General features: G+C 36.0%; 1 protein-coding gene across 1 annotated transcript in view; it reads left to right on the top strand.

Moving 5' to 3' along the window:
• The window catches only part of LOC140244456 (deoxynucleoside triphosphate triphosphohydrolase SAMHD1-like), an 80608-nt gene that overhangs the window by 5808 nt on the left and 59852 nt on the right, over positions 1-14948 (top strand). Inside the window, exons 2-3 of the mRNA XM_072324095.1 lie at positions 1497-1657; positions 2326-2441. Coding sequence (XP_072180196.1) covers positions 1497-1657; positions 2326-2441 — 277 coding nt within the window. The remainder of the gene's footprint in view (positions 1-1496; positions 1658-2325; positions 2442-14948) is intronic.

The following is a 14948-nucleotide window of genomic DNA, read 5'->3' as shown; positions in this document are numbered from 1 at the left end:
CATATCGTGCCTATGTCTAAACTAGCACCTAGACTGGCTATATTTTCATGTCTGATTCTTCGTCTTAGTAAACAACCATATCTATTATCAATAGTATCATTTAAAGAGAAATTATTCGAGATAGGGAAATGGTCTGTAATGTATGAAAGTAGTATAAGGGAATCGGGAGGAGGAAGAATATTACAAAAAATATTATCAATGAATGAGGCGGATTCATTAACTATCCGTGTGGACTTAGATAATAATCAAAGGCAAAAAAAAAAAAAGCAGATAAAGATATTTCCAAAAAAAATCTTGTGACATATTATTTTGTTTTAATAAACCTATATTAAAATCCCCCATAATGAAACATTTTTTTGTGAATAAAAATTGGGTTCTTCACCAAATCCGAAAGATAATCTAAAAAATGATTTAATGTTTGCATTTGGAGGTCTATATACTACTCGTATGATAATATTTTTACTGCCAGGAACGGTTATTTAAAAAAAAGAGAGATTCAATTGAATCAGTCATGCTGTTAAGCTCATCGCGAACTACATAATCATACATTTTTGTGAAACGTATAAAGCAACGCCCCACCCACCCTATTTTGCCTGTTGTTAAGTACAAAATCCTATCCGTATGGAGAGAGAGCGTATGGAAGACTTGAATCATGGGAAAGCCAGGTTTCGGTCAAACCTATTGCTGAGAATTTTTGCCTGATTGATTATTCAAAAACAACTGCAATTCTTCAAAACGTTTATTAACACTCCTAATATTGAAATGTATAAGACAAAAAGTGGTATCATCATACTCCTTAACAACATTATTAAACTGGTTGTGAGTGAGATATTCAGAAGATGGACTTTGCAATTGGTTTTCTACGTAAAAACATAATCAAATTCTTGCGATAATGAATTAAAACTATCTGAAACATAATCATCAAAAAAAGTATCACTTTGAGTAATATTTGCTTCACGTTGTGCCAAAGAAGGCCCGGCCGTATCAAAAAAGTAATCCTCATTAATTGAATTGAATGATGTGTCTATTGTATTGTGTATCAAAGGTGAACGTGATTTCCGTTGCTTGTGTCCACGATTCACTTCATTTTATTATATTTGATGTACATTCCTTCATTGAGAAATATGAAAATAAATTGAATTGAATTGACTTGTATTCTCTTATGGTGGGACAGTGTAGGGAGACTGCTTCAAGTTTGAACCCTAAAGCCATTGTGAGCATGAACCCGTTTCTTGCCGGTTCCTGTAACAATGTGCTGATATTGGATAGGTTGCTCATACTCTTGTATATATGGATTAATAACACAGGTGTTCATATACGCGGATATGCCCATGTTTACATCGGAAACGAAATTTGTGTGCGAAAATTGTCTGCATATATCACATCATATTTTATCACATTGACACTGTTTTGGTTCGTCTGAAATCACTGATGACAAATTGCAAAAGTTAGAGTCCCAGAGATAATTGACTGATGTTGTTTGTTTTGTCACTAAGGTATTCAATGATCCTGTGCATGGACATATCGATTTACATCCCCTGCTTATCAAGATCATTGACACCCCTCAGTTCCAACGGCTGCGCTCCATCAAGCAACTGGGCGTCAGCTACTTTGTCTTTCCCGGAGCAGCTCACAACAGATTTGAACACTCACTGGGGTAATGTGGTGTGCTGTTGTACACTCGATGAGCAAATTTACTTTCATAGGTGGAGTTAATCGAGGAGAGAGACCGATAGAAATATAAGTATTAAAGTTGGATGAGTTTAAGTAGTTATGAAATGTTCAGCTTTTGCGCTTCTTTGTAAACGAAAAAACTTCAATGTAGAAACTGATGGGAACATAATGATGACATCATCACAAATGAAAGTAATGGAATTTTCAAGTTTCAAACTTTTTGCAAGATGTAATAATTTGTCACAATTATATGCAAATCGATATATTGATAATAAAGTAACCGCCTCGAAATTCAAACTGATGGGAAGATGAGGACATCATCTCATCATGATGTCGGCCTATAACGTGTTGCTGCATATGCTGTTGTGACCACTTCATTTTGACATCATGTGAAACTTTGAAATTCCACCACTTTCTTATGTTATGTGTAATCATGATAAAGCTATTTTTTATTATTTCTCTGTGTTTGTTAAAATCTTCTTAAATGGGGAAAAAAATCTTCCCTCTAATCAAGCCACTTGCATGAGTGGATGATATCTGCGTAGTGTAAGTGTTCAAGTTCCAATTCATTTTTATTTTCTCCATCTCAACATAATCGAAAACATGGATATAAAATACTTTTACTCTATGTCTCAATAACATGGTGTTCAGGGTTGCTTACTTAGCCGGAGAGTTCGTCCGTATTCTGAAGGAGAAACAGCCAGAGCTGAACATTACAGACAAAGACCTCCTCTGTGTGCAAGTAGCCGGCTTGTGCCATGACCTGGGTAAGTTGAAGTATATCGATGCAATTTAGGAGGATCGCAATTTGCTCTCTGTTTTTGACCAACTGGGGTGCTGTAACATGTTTTTTATGTTGTTTGAACGTGTGGGTTTGCATAGTGAGAAGTATCGTGTGGGTTTGCATAGTGAGAAGTATATGTGCGATATATGTGAAGAGTTTGTGGTTTGATAGTCCCGATCGAGGAAGACTGTTTGTATTCTCTCTACGTAGTTGTAACAGCTGCTCAAGGGGTTGACTTTTCGATCATTTTGACTGTCTGTCGCCATTCTGACGAAAAATCAACCTTTCCATGTGTACAGGGACCTACTGGAGCTGTTTATGCGTGATAAATGTTATTATGAGCTGTTGGTCATAATATTGTTGTGCCAAGTTATTTCATGTGATCATAAAGATTATCACTGCTTCATGAAAGTGGGTCTAGAAACACTACCCCCTGGAAAACCACCCTCCGGATAACTACCACTGGGATAATTACCCTCAGGACAATTCCCCCCTAGGGCAAATACCCGCCGGACAACTACCTCCCTAGGGCAATTACCATCCAGGGCAATCACCCCCTAGGACAACTTCCCCCGGACATCTACCCTCCTAGGGCAGTCACCCCTCTGGGCGATTCCCCCTTAGGACAACTACCCCCCGGATAACTACCCCCTGGATAATTACCCCCCCCCCCCGGATAGCTACCCCCTGGATAACTACCCCCAGATAACTACCCCGTGGATAACTACCCCCCGGATAACTACCCCCCTGGATAACTACCCCTGGATAACTACCCCTTGGATATATCCCCCGGATGGCTACCCCCAGATAACACTGTCAAATAATACATTATTACACACACACAAAAGCAGTGAATTCAAATACAAATATAACTAAAACAATCACTGACCTGATGGTGTTAGCTCATCCAGCAAAACTGGTGATTGGATGTATGTTCTTTAAGAAAAACAAATGTGTGATTATAGTACCACGGCAACACATTGCCCAACGATGATCAAAGATATGTTTCGCTCATTTAAAATTGATTATCCTTTAAATACCAAAATCTCAATGCAGATACCTGACCAGTGAAGTGAGCAAAACACTGGTATTTTCTCTAAAAATACTGTTGCCGTGACAACACATTGTCTAACACCGACAAATGACGAAGGTTGCACTACAATCGGGATAACCATGACAACCCGCATTAGCACCCTTGGCATAACAAGTATACCCGATCTACCCTTGGGAATTACCACTGCAATTTACAAATAATAATGATAGTAATCATAATAATAATAATAGTAATGCTAATAATAATAATAATAATGATAATAATAATAATGGCTATACTTGTACAGGGCGCAGGTCCACTTTTTTTCCAATGCTCATGGCGTTTCAAAAAATAAAAATAAATACAGTCAAACCAGCCTTAGCGGCCACCTGTCTATAGCGACCACCTGTCTATAGCGGCCACTGAAAAATCCCCCCTATTATAGAAAATCCCTGTTAAAGACCCTGTGTATAGCGGCCACCTGTCTAACGCGGCCAGCGGCCACAAATTTTGTTTCCCGCGGTAGATTTTAACCTGTCTATAGCGGCCAAAAACCCAACGGAGCCGTAGCTGAGCCGATAATTCAGCGTGTTTTTCTGCTTTGTAGCCGTGCGGGCAACGTTCAGTGATCGCCACCGCTGCATCCATCCCTTATTCAGTCATAATAATGCACTAGTGTTAAGCTTTCTTCACGACAATACACATACTAGTGCGCAACAATTTCATATACACCGACGTGAAACACACGGTGTGTGCATATACGTACACACATACATGTACAGTCTAACCTGTCTATAGCGGCCATCCAAGGGAAATGGAAAAGGTGGCCGTTATAGACAGGTAATCCAACTTTGTGCGCCTTGCTTACATGTACATGTATCATCGTTGTATCCTTACATGTACATGTATGTGTGTACGTATATTTCAATTTTCAATTTCAATTTATTTTCATATTTCTCGATGAAAAATTACATCAAATATAACAAAATTAAATGAAATACATGACATACATAGAATATTGCAAATATATAAAACATAATTGTGGTCGATCTGTTAAGTTTGGAATCTGTGAATGAATGCTAAAGAAATATGAAGGAACCTACTTAAAAGCGAGCTTGTTGAGCGTAGGTCCCAGTTAAAAACGAGTTTAAGATTGAGAAGGGGAGCACGGGTACAACAATGATCGGAACATAAGAGAAAAACAAAATAAAAAAGTACAATTATACAGTTATATAGCAAATTCTTCTCTAGTGCAGGTTAGGGGTCGGAAAAGCCACATGCTGTAAGCGGATGAACCATTGTCGTTCTGGCAATACAATATGACTTAATATATGATAACAATGATACCGTTTAGACAGTATTAGATATGTGTACATTGCGTGTATTAAGTAGGGAACACATGCACTTGCAAATCCAGAATAAAAAAGACATTCAACAACCAGTTGCAGTGCAATGAGAATGTGAAATACCAGCTGTTTCCCTCGTCCCAGCTATTTTTAAAGAAAGAAAAATATACATAACACAGTGATAGAATTTAAGGGCACAAACAGCTGGGCTCTTAAAGTCTGGTTTAACATGACAACAACCCTGGAGTACAGTATAGCGGGATAGTCATGGACAGCACAAAACAGAATTTCAATGAGCTGATGTAGCGTAATTATTCAATAAATACTGTCTTAATTTGCATTTGAAGGATGATAGTGATAAACAACCTTTGAGTTCAGGGGGGAGATCGTTCCAATATTTCGGTCCCGCATACATAATTGTTTTCATCGCGAAAATTGTGCGAGTACGTGGCGGTGATAAGCGTCCCGTTGGCGGGTGGGATAATTGTGAACTGAGTAGTTTCTTTTGAACATGTGAAGAAAAACATCAGGAAGATCATTCGTGGAGTATTTATACATGAAAATACCTAGGTTGTAATCAAACAAATCAATCAATTTCAAAATTTTGTTCTTGTGAAAAAAAAAATCATTTGTACGAGATAAATATCCGGCGTTATTGATAATTCTGATGGCGCGTTTTTGAAGAAGGAAAAGCGAATCAAGCAAAAATCTGGACGAATTACCCCATGCTAGAATTCCATAGTTGAGGTAAGGGGAAATCATCGTTGAATATATAATTTGTAATATATATATGGGGAAATTATATTTCAGTTTGTTTAAAATTCCAATGTTTCTGGACAAAATTTTACTTAAATAGTTAATATGGGTTTTCCAGGATAGATCACTATCAATGTTAAGTCCTACAAACTTGATACTATCTACCTGGTTTAAATTGATACCATTGATCTTAACATAATCAGAAACAGAGTTCAGAGAATTGCTGAACAGCATATAATGCGTCTTATCAATATTTAGTGACAACTTATTTGCGTGAATCCAGGACTGAACAAGTTTCAGTTCATTGTTTAACATAATATGTATAAGCGTGTTTGAGTTACGATGTGAAAGAAATAAATTTGTGTCATCAGCAAAGCATATGAAAGAAAGAATCTGGGACGAATTTTGGAGGTCGTTTATGTACAAGATAAATAATAACAGGCCAAGTAGGGAACCCTGAGGGACACCACAAGAAGTTGTTTTCAAGAGAGACTCATATCCATTTGAATAAACATATTGCTTTCTATTTAGTAAGGTAGTCTTTAAACCAATCTAGAGCTGTCCCACGAATGCCGTAATGGCTTAACTTATAAAGCAAAATATCATGGTCTATCGTATCAAACGCTTTCGAGAAGTCGAGAAAAACACCGATAGTATGGGAAGCGTCGTCTAAAGCATGTGCTACTTTATCAATGAAAGCTAATAAAGCGTGGGTTGTGCTATGCTGTTTTCTGAAACCAAACTGAAAATTCGAAAGAATATTGCAGTTGATAAGGAATCTAAGAGTTCGTTTGTGAACAAGCTTTTCTGAGATTTTTGAAATTGAAGTTAAAAGAGATATTGGACGATAATTGCTTACCGATTCTTCAGCACCCTTTTTGAATATGGGAACGACTCTAGCAATTTTCATCTTTTCAGGGACTTTTCCAGTCGACAAAGATTGATTGAAAATATAAGTAAGGGGAGTAATTATTTCAGTTATTACGTTTTTTAAAAGAAAAACTGAAATTCCGTCATCACCTGTACTTTTCTTGTTATTTAGTTTGCGAACAATTTCTTTAATTTCTTCCTCGACAATGGGAACAAAAAACAAAGTGTGTGCATTCCTATCCCTTAGAAACGAATGAAAAGGTGTCCCGGAGCGAGGTATATTCTTGGCAAGATCTGGCCCAAGGTTAACGAAGAAGTCATTGAATGCATCTGCCATCTCCTCTGGATTGTCTATTAGGCGACCCTCTTTCAGAATACGATTTGGGGAATTCGCCTTAGTGCTTGATTTTAAAGCTGTGTTGATCACCTTCCACGTAATCTTTATATCACATTTGCATCTATCGAACTGTCGGTAAAAATATGTTGCTTAGCTAAGCGTAACGTAGAGGTCAGCGTATTTCGATAACAAACATAACGAGATTTAGTTGAAACATTTGGGGATTTACGGTATCTACAAAATAATCTGTTTTTCTTATTAATAGATCTAAGAAGAGATTTCGTAATCCAAGGCTGTCTTGGTATTCTTTTATAATTGGATTTAGATCGTTTTAACAAAGGTATATGATTATCACAAGTTTCTATCAAAATTTTCATAAAAACCTCAAAAGATGAGTTTACATTTCCTGCGTTGTAGACAGGAGACCAGTCAACGGTCCCAAATCCCTCCCTGAGCCTATTTAGATTGCGTTCAGACATGTCACGAATACCATGGTTAGATGTAGAAGTTTTTCTTGTTGTAAACTGAGGTACAAGGGTATAAATCGGGAAGTGATCAGAAATGTCAGAGACTACAATACCAGATGTGACATCAAGAGATAAATTATCAACAAATATATTATCGATAAGAGTTGAAGTGACATCGGAAATTCGAGTAGGTTTTCTTATAGAAGGAATGAAGGATTTGGACAACATAAGGTTGAGGAAATCTTGACTGACTGTAGTATCATTATAACTAAGGAGATTTATATTAAAGTCTCCCATAATAATGCATGTCTTGTTATCAAAATATTTATCAGAGGGGAGATCATGAAGCAACCCAATAAACTCAGTAGGGTTAGAATGCGGGGGTATATGCACACACTGTTTCATGTCGGTGTATATGAAATTGTTGCGCATTAGTATGTGTATTGTCGTGAAGAAAGCTTAACACTAGTGCATTATTATGACTGAATATGAAATTTTTGCGCACTAGTATGTGTATTGTCGTGAAGAAAGCTTAACACTAGTGCATTATTATGACTGAATAAGGGATGGATAAATAAATCGAATAAAATGTGAGTATTTTAACCCAGAGATGCTACCCGCCACGTTTGGTGAAAATCTGTCATACGGTTTTCGGAAAAAAGCTGAAATGTGAAAGTTTTGCCCCCTCCCGTGCAGGCCACCCCCTCATCTGCCATATGCAAACTTGAAACTACATCCATAAATGTACTTACTAATATAGCACTGCATTGTATCTTTCACTTCTTGTTCTAGAAAATCTATATTTTCTTTAAATAATTCCTTATGATTATTTAGACCTTGACAAATGGGTTGTAAGTTGGCTTGAGTGGGATTAAATGTTTTACCCCTCATGCCAGGACAAATAACTTTAACGATGCTAAATTAACAATGTATCATTAATATTACATACATAACAACAAAACAATCAAATCAAATTTCAATGAGTCAACTGCATTGCCATTTTGTACTGATTATCTAAAACCCAAATATAGTTCCCATATGCTTGTAGAACTGTCGACTTTTGCTCCAAAATGTACATAATATGTATAAGAGATATGTGACATAACGTTTTGATAACACGATTTCAGTTGGGCAACGTCGAAAATGCGAAACACCAGCCAAAAATGTTCGCCGGAAGTCCACAATCTCAGAGCTTAATACCCGATCGTAGTAAGTAGGTATTTTTTTATATAATCTTCTGCGCTGAATCGCATGCAGCTCTATGGAAAACGAATGCAAGGGGACGATCGATCATCACTTACTAAACGTTAAAATTGATTCATTTTCGAGTGTTTGTCAAAGCGCAAAGAATTATGTGGATTAGGCGTTTGATTTTGGGGCATAGTACGAAGTGGAGGTTATGTTTTACTTTTTTTTTTCATTTAATCGGTTGGAGGTATTCTTATTCTATATACTATAACTTTCTCACTTCTCTTCTTTTCCCAAGCAATCTGCCTAGTTTTAAAGATTTGTAATTAAATATTTTTTTTTTCATGATGGTGCTGCAAACTACAAGCTCTGCTTTAAAGCGGTCCCCTCCATTTCCAACAACGTTCTTACGGTATTTGTCATGGAATTTACAAAATGTATCTCAGTTAGCAGGTTGTTTGTTTTTCATGACATTGTTGTGTTATAATGTGTATTCTATGTTATAATAATATTTGTTAGAAATGAAATAAACGAAATGAAATGTAAGATAACTTATTTCTGTTTGGTTTCACAGGAGACAAAGTACGTTTTGTCACTCTGAGGTTGAGACCTATGAACATTTGTTTTTGATTGCGAACAAGTTATCATGTTTCGAAACTGCAACAATTGTAATCCACCGAAAAAGTTATACCAATAAAAACACATTTTAGCCCATGTTCCTTTCGTTGCACCTATAGTGCGACCAAGCCATCTCAATCGGAAACTGAGTTTTTGCTTAAAAAGATCGATCATATTAACGCCTCCTTTTTCAAACTCTTTAATCATAATAGTTCGTTTCACTTTTTCAGTTTTTGCTTGCCAAATAAAAATATATAACAGATTATTCAGTCGTTTCAATATTTTCTCAGGAATTGTGTCAACCATAAGTATATGAACTATTTGACTTAAAGCTAAGGTTTTGACAATAATCAATCTACCAAAAAGCGTAAGTTTTCTTTTTCTCCAATTATCCAAAAGTCTTTGCAATTTCGTAAGTTTGTTTTCCCAATTCAATGCTCGTGCTTTATTCATATCAGGTGAAACATAAAACCCTAAGTACTTTGTGGGTGTGTCTGTCCACACTAAATCAAGATCATCGAGTGACCATTTTGACTTGGCAGCTCCCAGCCACAGAACAGATGTTTTACTCTTATTCAGTTTTGGTCCTGCTACATTTCCAAATAATTCCAACTCTTCACTTACTTTTTCTAATGATTGTTTATCTGAAACAAAAAATAAAGTGTCGTCTGCATATTGTAGTAATTTTACTTCAAAATTTTCCTCCATTTGTAAAACAGAAATACCATTTATACACTTGTTATTTCTTATTCGGGTCGACATAAATTCTGCAGCAAGCACAAAGAGTAAAGCTGAAAGTGGACATCCTTTATATATAAAGTTGATTTTAAGATAACAGGAATGCATCTGTTAAAAGCTCATAAAGAGACTGAATTAGCTTTGTTTTTGACAATTGCCTTTTGGTGTATTTATGAATATATACTGTTAAGAAATAAAACCGGAAAAGAACGTCGTGAAACTAATTTGCAACATTTGTTTGGAAGAGAAATTTGTAAAAGAATAGAGGAAGATCTGAATAGTAAGAAAACATATTATAATTTACCAAAGCAAATGAAGTATATTGTGTAAATAGTTTGTGGTTTCCTTTGATCTCAGGAACCCCTTTTGAAGCTCATTGTATTTTTTTCTCATTTTTTGTATAATGTGATATAAAATGTTGAATTATGGAGGCAATAAATACCCTGTTGGGGTAAAAAAAAAAAAAAAATGTTTCGAAACTGCAGTCTAGGTTTTGTTTTAATCCAGAAACAAAATTTCGATTTGCAATATGTTTTTATTTAGGTATCAAAATACAGGATATTGGAATAGGGCAAATCATAAACCATTTGATGTTATCGATAAAATGGATGTTATTTGATTTTTTGAAGAAAAAAGAACAGGCCCCAATTGATAAAGGAAATACAGGAAGGAATGCTGTACAGTCGAGAAGAGGAAAGAAATTAGCAATGAAAACGGCTTTGCACAGCAGGAAATGGAACTAAATTTCAATGAATATGTGTGTGCGTGTGCGTGTGTGTATGTAACTAAAGTGTTATCAAATGGAATTAAAGACGTGTTAGGAGAAATTATATATTTTGAACAAGTTGGGTATATTAAGAATAGGAATATAGGAGAGGCGGTAAGATTGGAAGATGTATGTTATTTCATTCTTTGCATAACACATGAAGGTTTTTTTTTTGGTCACAGTGCATCTTGAAAACGCACTTCATTCGGTTGCTCATGAATTTTTATTTTAGATTTACATAGCTTTGGATTTGGCAATTCGTTTTGCTCTTGGGTAATAATGTGCATTACAAAGATACTAGCAGTTGTGTCATGAGTGGAGGGCACTCTACTGGTTATTTAAAGATTAAGAGAGGGGTTAGTCAGGGTGATCCCCTATCTCCGTATTTGTATTTATCAGTTATTTTAACACTGGCACAAATAGTGAGGAAAGATAATACTGTTAAAGGAATAATTTTGGGGAAGATGACATAAAGCAAATTTCATATGCGGATGATATTTCGTTGTTTATAAAGGACACGAAATCTGTAAACAGGCTTCAATATATTTTTGATGAATTTGGGAAAATAAGCGGTTTTTTAACAGTAAATAAAGGAAAAAACAACCTTTTTTGTGGATGGGTAAGGACACAGAGAAACCTGTATTATCTGTATCTGAAAAAAAATGTTGATGATGTTAGAAAATGGGGGTTTATTTTTCACGAGAAGTGGGGGAATGTGATAAATTTAAAGAAATATTTACAAAGTAGAATAAAAAAGTTACTAAGAATGTGGAAACAGCGTGATTTAACACTCACGGGTGAAATTCATTTGTTAAAAACTTAAATCATGTTTCATCACTCATAGTGGTTCGCCAATGGATTTTTGTCTGAATTGGATAAGATGAGTTTTTTTTTTTTGCGGAATGGTAAAGACCATGTAAAAAGGAATATTATGTACAAAGATTATGTTAATGGGGGACTGCGAACGACAAATTTCAAGCTGTTTGTCAAAACGCAACATATTATGTGGTTGAAACGTTTATTGTATCGTGAGAAGAAATCTGGATGGAAAATGTATTTTGATTTTAGGTTTTCGATCAGTAGGAGGACAGTTTTTATTTCTATGTGATTATGAGAGGTCTAGATTGACACTGACAGATCCAGTCCCACTTTCTTATATAGAAATGGTTAAGGAGTGGCAGGAAATGGATAAATGTAGGAATTTTGAGAATGAAGTTATGAACCCAGTGATATTCAATGATAGAAATATTTATTGAATTCAAAGGGAAGAGTATGTTTTATTCTTTTTTATGAAAAGGGTATTTAAAATGTACACCATATTTTACAAAGAGGTTTTATTAAAAACTTTCTGCATTTTCAAAATGTAGGTATTATGGAAAATGGTGTACTTAAGATAAATTATATATATATATATATATACATATATATATATAAATATATATATATATATATACATATATATATATAAATAAATATATATATATATTGTTTTCCAGAAAGTTGGAAAGAGCCCACAGGTAGAGTAAGGTTTCAGCAAATTGATGTATTAAGTTATGATATAAAGGGGAAGATTTCTGGCAGGCAAAATATTAAATTTTCAAAATGTTAAGTCAAAAATATTGTATGAGTATTTTGTTACAGATTTACAAGAACTTTATACTTTGGAAATAAAACATGGTGAAATGAAGTATAACTTCATTGATAAGAAAATTAGAATATTATTCATTAGACCTAGAAATACGACTTTACTTAGTCAGCACAGGCAATTTCAGTTTGAGTTGTTACACGGGGTGATTTACACCAGGGATCATTAATTTTGTTCAAGTTCGGTCTTGTGAATGATAATCTTTGTTCTTATTGTCAATTGGAAAGGAAAACTTATTCACATATCTTTTATAATTGTGTTAAAGTAAAGCGGATATGGCAATTTCTTATTGAGTACTATGATATAGATGAGTTAGAGGCTATCGAATGGAGATATAGTTTCTTGGGCTAATGTGGTAATTCAAATCAAATTGAATGTGTGAATGCTTGATAATTTTGATAAAAGTTGTAATATTCCTGTCAAGAGAAGAAAATAAGTTACCCAAGAGGGAAAAAATAAAGAAAATTATTTTGGATTTTATAGAGGAAGAAAAGAAATTGCGGTAAAAGCAGGTAAACTTGGGTTTTATTTGCAAAAAATGGGAGCAGTTGAAGAGTTTGTAGGGATTGATTTTCAATGATTTCTCCACACTCTTGGCAGGGATAGGTGTCCTGATTAATGTATGAATTATATATTTCAATTATGTCATTTTTAATATATCTTCTCCCACGTCAGACGTATGGTCAGTCACTAATTCGGAATCAGCACGAATCAAGCAGAATTAGCCGGAATAAAGGATTTTCAAAATTCCCGCCACATTCGGGAGAAAAATTCAAATTCTCACAGCTTGGTAGTAATGCTTGGTTCGAATACTTGGAATGCACTTCGAGCCCTTCCCGAATCATTCTTGCACATTCCGAATGAATAAGCTCTCGTATGCTGCTCGAACGTAGTTGGAACGCTGTTGGAATATTCAGAATCCTGTTAGAATGCCGTCAGATTTTTTTTTTTTCTAAATTTTAGAAAGCACTTCGAATGCCGCATGAGCGCGTTTCGATTGCTGATGGTCGGAAGGCGGCTCGAATGCAGTACTCATTTCGAATGCGGTCAGAAGGTTCCTGAAATGGCTACCAAATAAACTTTGAATGTTTACAAATTCAAACAGAATTAAGCGCGAAAACTTAGAATACACTTAGAATGTACTTAAGATGCAACACGAATGTCCCGTGTGTGTCAAGAATGCCGCCGGAATGGTCTCCGATAGCGTATAAAAATAATGGTGATGGATCTTGTATTTTCACCAGTCTCAACCCGAAGAGAAGTTGCTATAATAGGCCAATTACCCCCAGGGCAATTACCCCAGACCCTTCCCGTGACCCTAATCTTAATCCTAATCCTGAACCAAATCCTTACCCTAACCCAAACTTTAACTCTAACCCTTCCACTAACCAGTATTTAACTGGGGGTAATTGTGTGAGCATTTGAGCATTTGAGATATTCTGGCAGGATTTGAGGTGCAACACCTTTTTGTTTTTTCCTCGAATGACGTCAGGTTATTTCAAATGCTGTTAGAATGCCGTAGGAATATTTAGAATGCAATCAGATTCCAATTAGAATACCCTTCGAATGCTCCTCGAATGTTTTAAGCATGAGTAAAACATTCGGGACGGCCACCTTGGAATGGACCCGAATGTTTGGAATGCACTCAGAATGTCGTCAGAATTTTTAGAATGCACTTCGAATATGCAGGAATGCAGGAAGAATTTTTATTCCAACGGCATTCCGGCTCATTCCACCTCTCGTGTGACGGGGGTATAGGAATTGGTATTTATCAGCATTATGGTGGTCACATTTTTTTTTTCTCTCTTCTTTCCCACATCAGACGTTTGGTCAGTTTTGTTTTTTGGTGTGTGTCAACAACGGCGTAGCCAGGATTTTATCTTAGGGGGGGGGGGGGGAGCGGCCGGTTAGTCTGCGAGGGAGCGAAGCGAGCGAGGGGGGGGGGAGGGTGTGGGAGGGGGTGTCCCCCCTCCCACGGTAAGAACTTTTTGCATTTTGATGTTGTAAATGGTGCAATTTGATGCATGTTTTTGCGCGTTTTATCGACGTGAAACACTCCCACTTGTTTATGGTAGCAGTTTATTTTGATGTAGATTATTATTGAACAATTTGCCTATAAAATGGTATAATTTAGATACACTTCTTGTATTAATTCTTTTCACTGAATATCATGAACGCGACTGAACCCGAGCGAGCGGAGCGAGCGAGGGGGTAGGGGAGGGAGTGGGAGGGGGTGTCCCCCCTCCCACGGTAAGAACTTTTTGCATTTTGATGTTGCAAATGGTGCAATTTGATGCATGTTTTTGCGCGTTTTATCGACGTGACAGTCCCACTTGTTTAAGGTATATATAGCAGTATATTTTAGTGTAGATTATTATTGAAGAATTTGCCTATAAAATGGTGTAATTTAAACACACTTCTTGTATTAATTCTTTTCACTGAATATCATGAACGCGACTGAACCCGAGCAAGTGGAGCGAGCGAGGGGGGAGGGGAGGGTGCATTTTGACGTTGCAAATGGTGCAATTTGATGCATGTTTTTGCGTGTTTTAACGAGTTGAAACAGTCCCACTTGTTTATGGTTGCAGTATATTTTAGTGTAGATTATTATTGAACAATTTGCCTATAAAATGGTATAATTTAAATACACTAGTCTTCTTGTATTAATTCTTACACTGAATATCATGAACGCTGTCTGTTCAGCAATCAAGCAGAAAAAGCATGCA

The sequence above is a fragment of the Diadema setosum genome, chromosome 21 (assembly GCF_964275005.1).
Source record: "Diadema setosum chromosome 21, eeDiaSeto1, whole genome shotgun sequence".
NCBI classification, from domain to species: Eukaryota; Metazoa; Echinodermata; class Echinoidea; order Diadematoida; family Diadematidae; genus Diadema; species Diadema setosum.
This window is presented reverse-complemented; position numbering and strand designations above follow the sequence as displayed.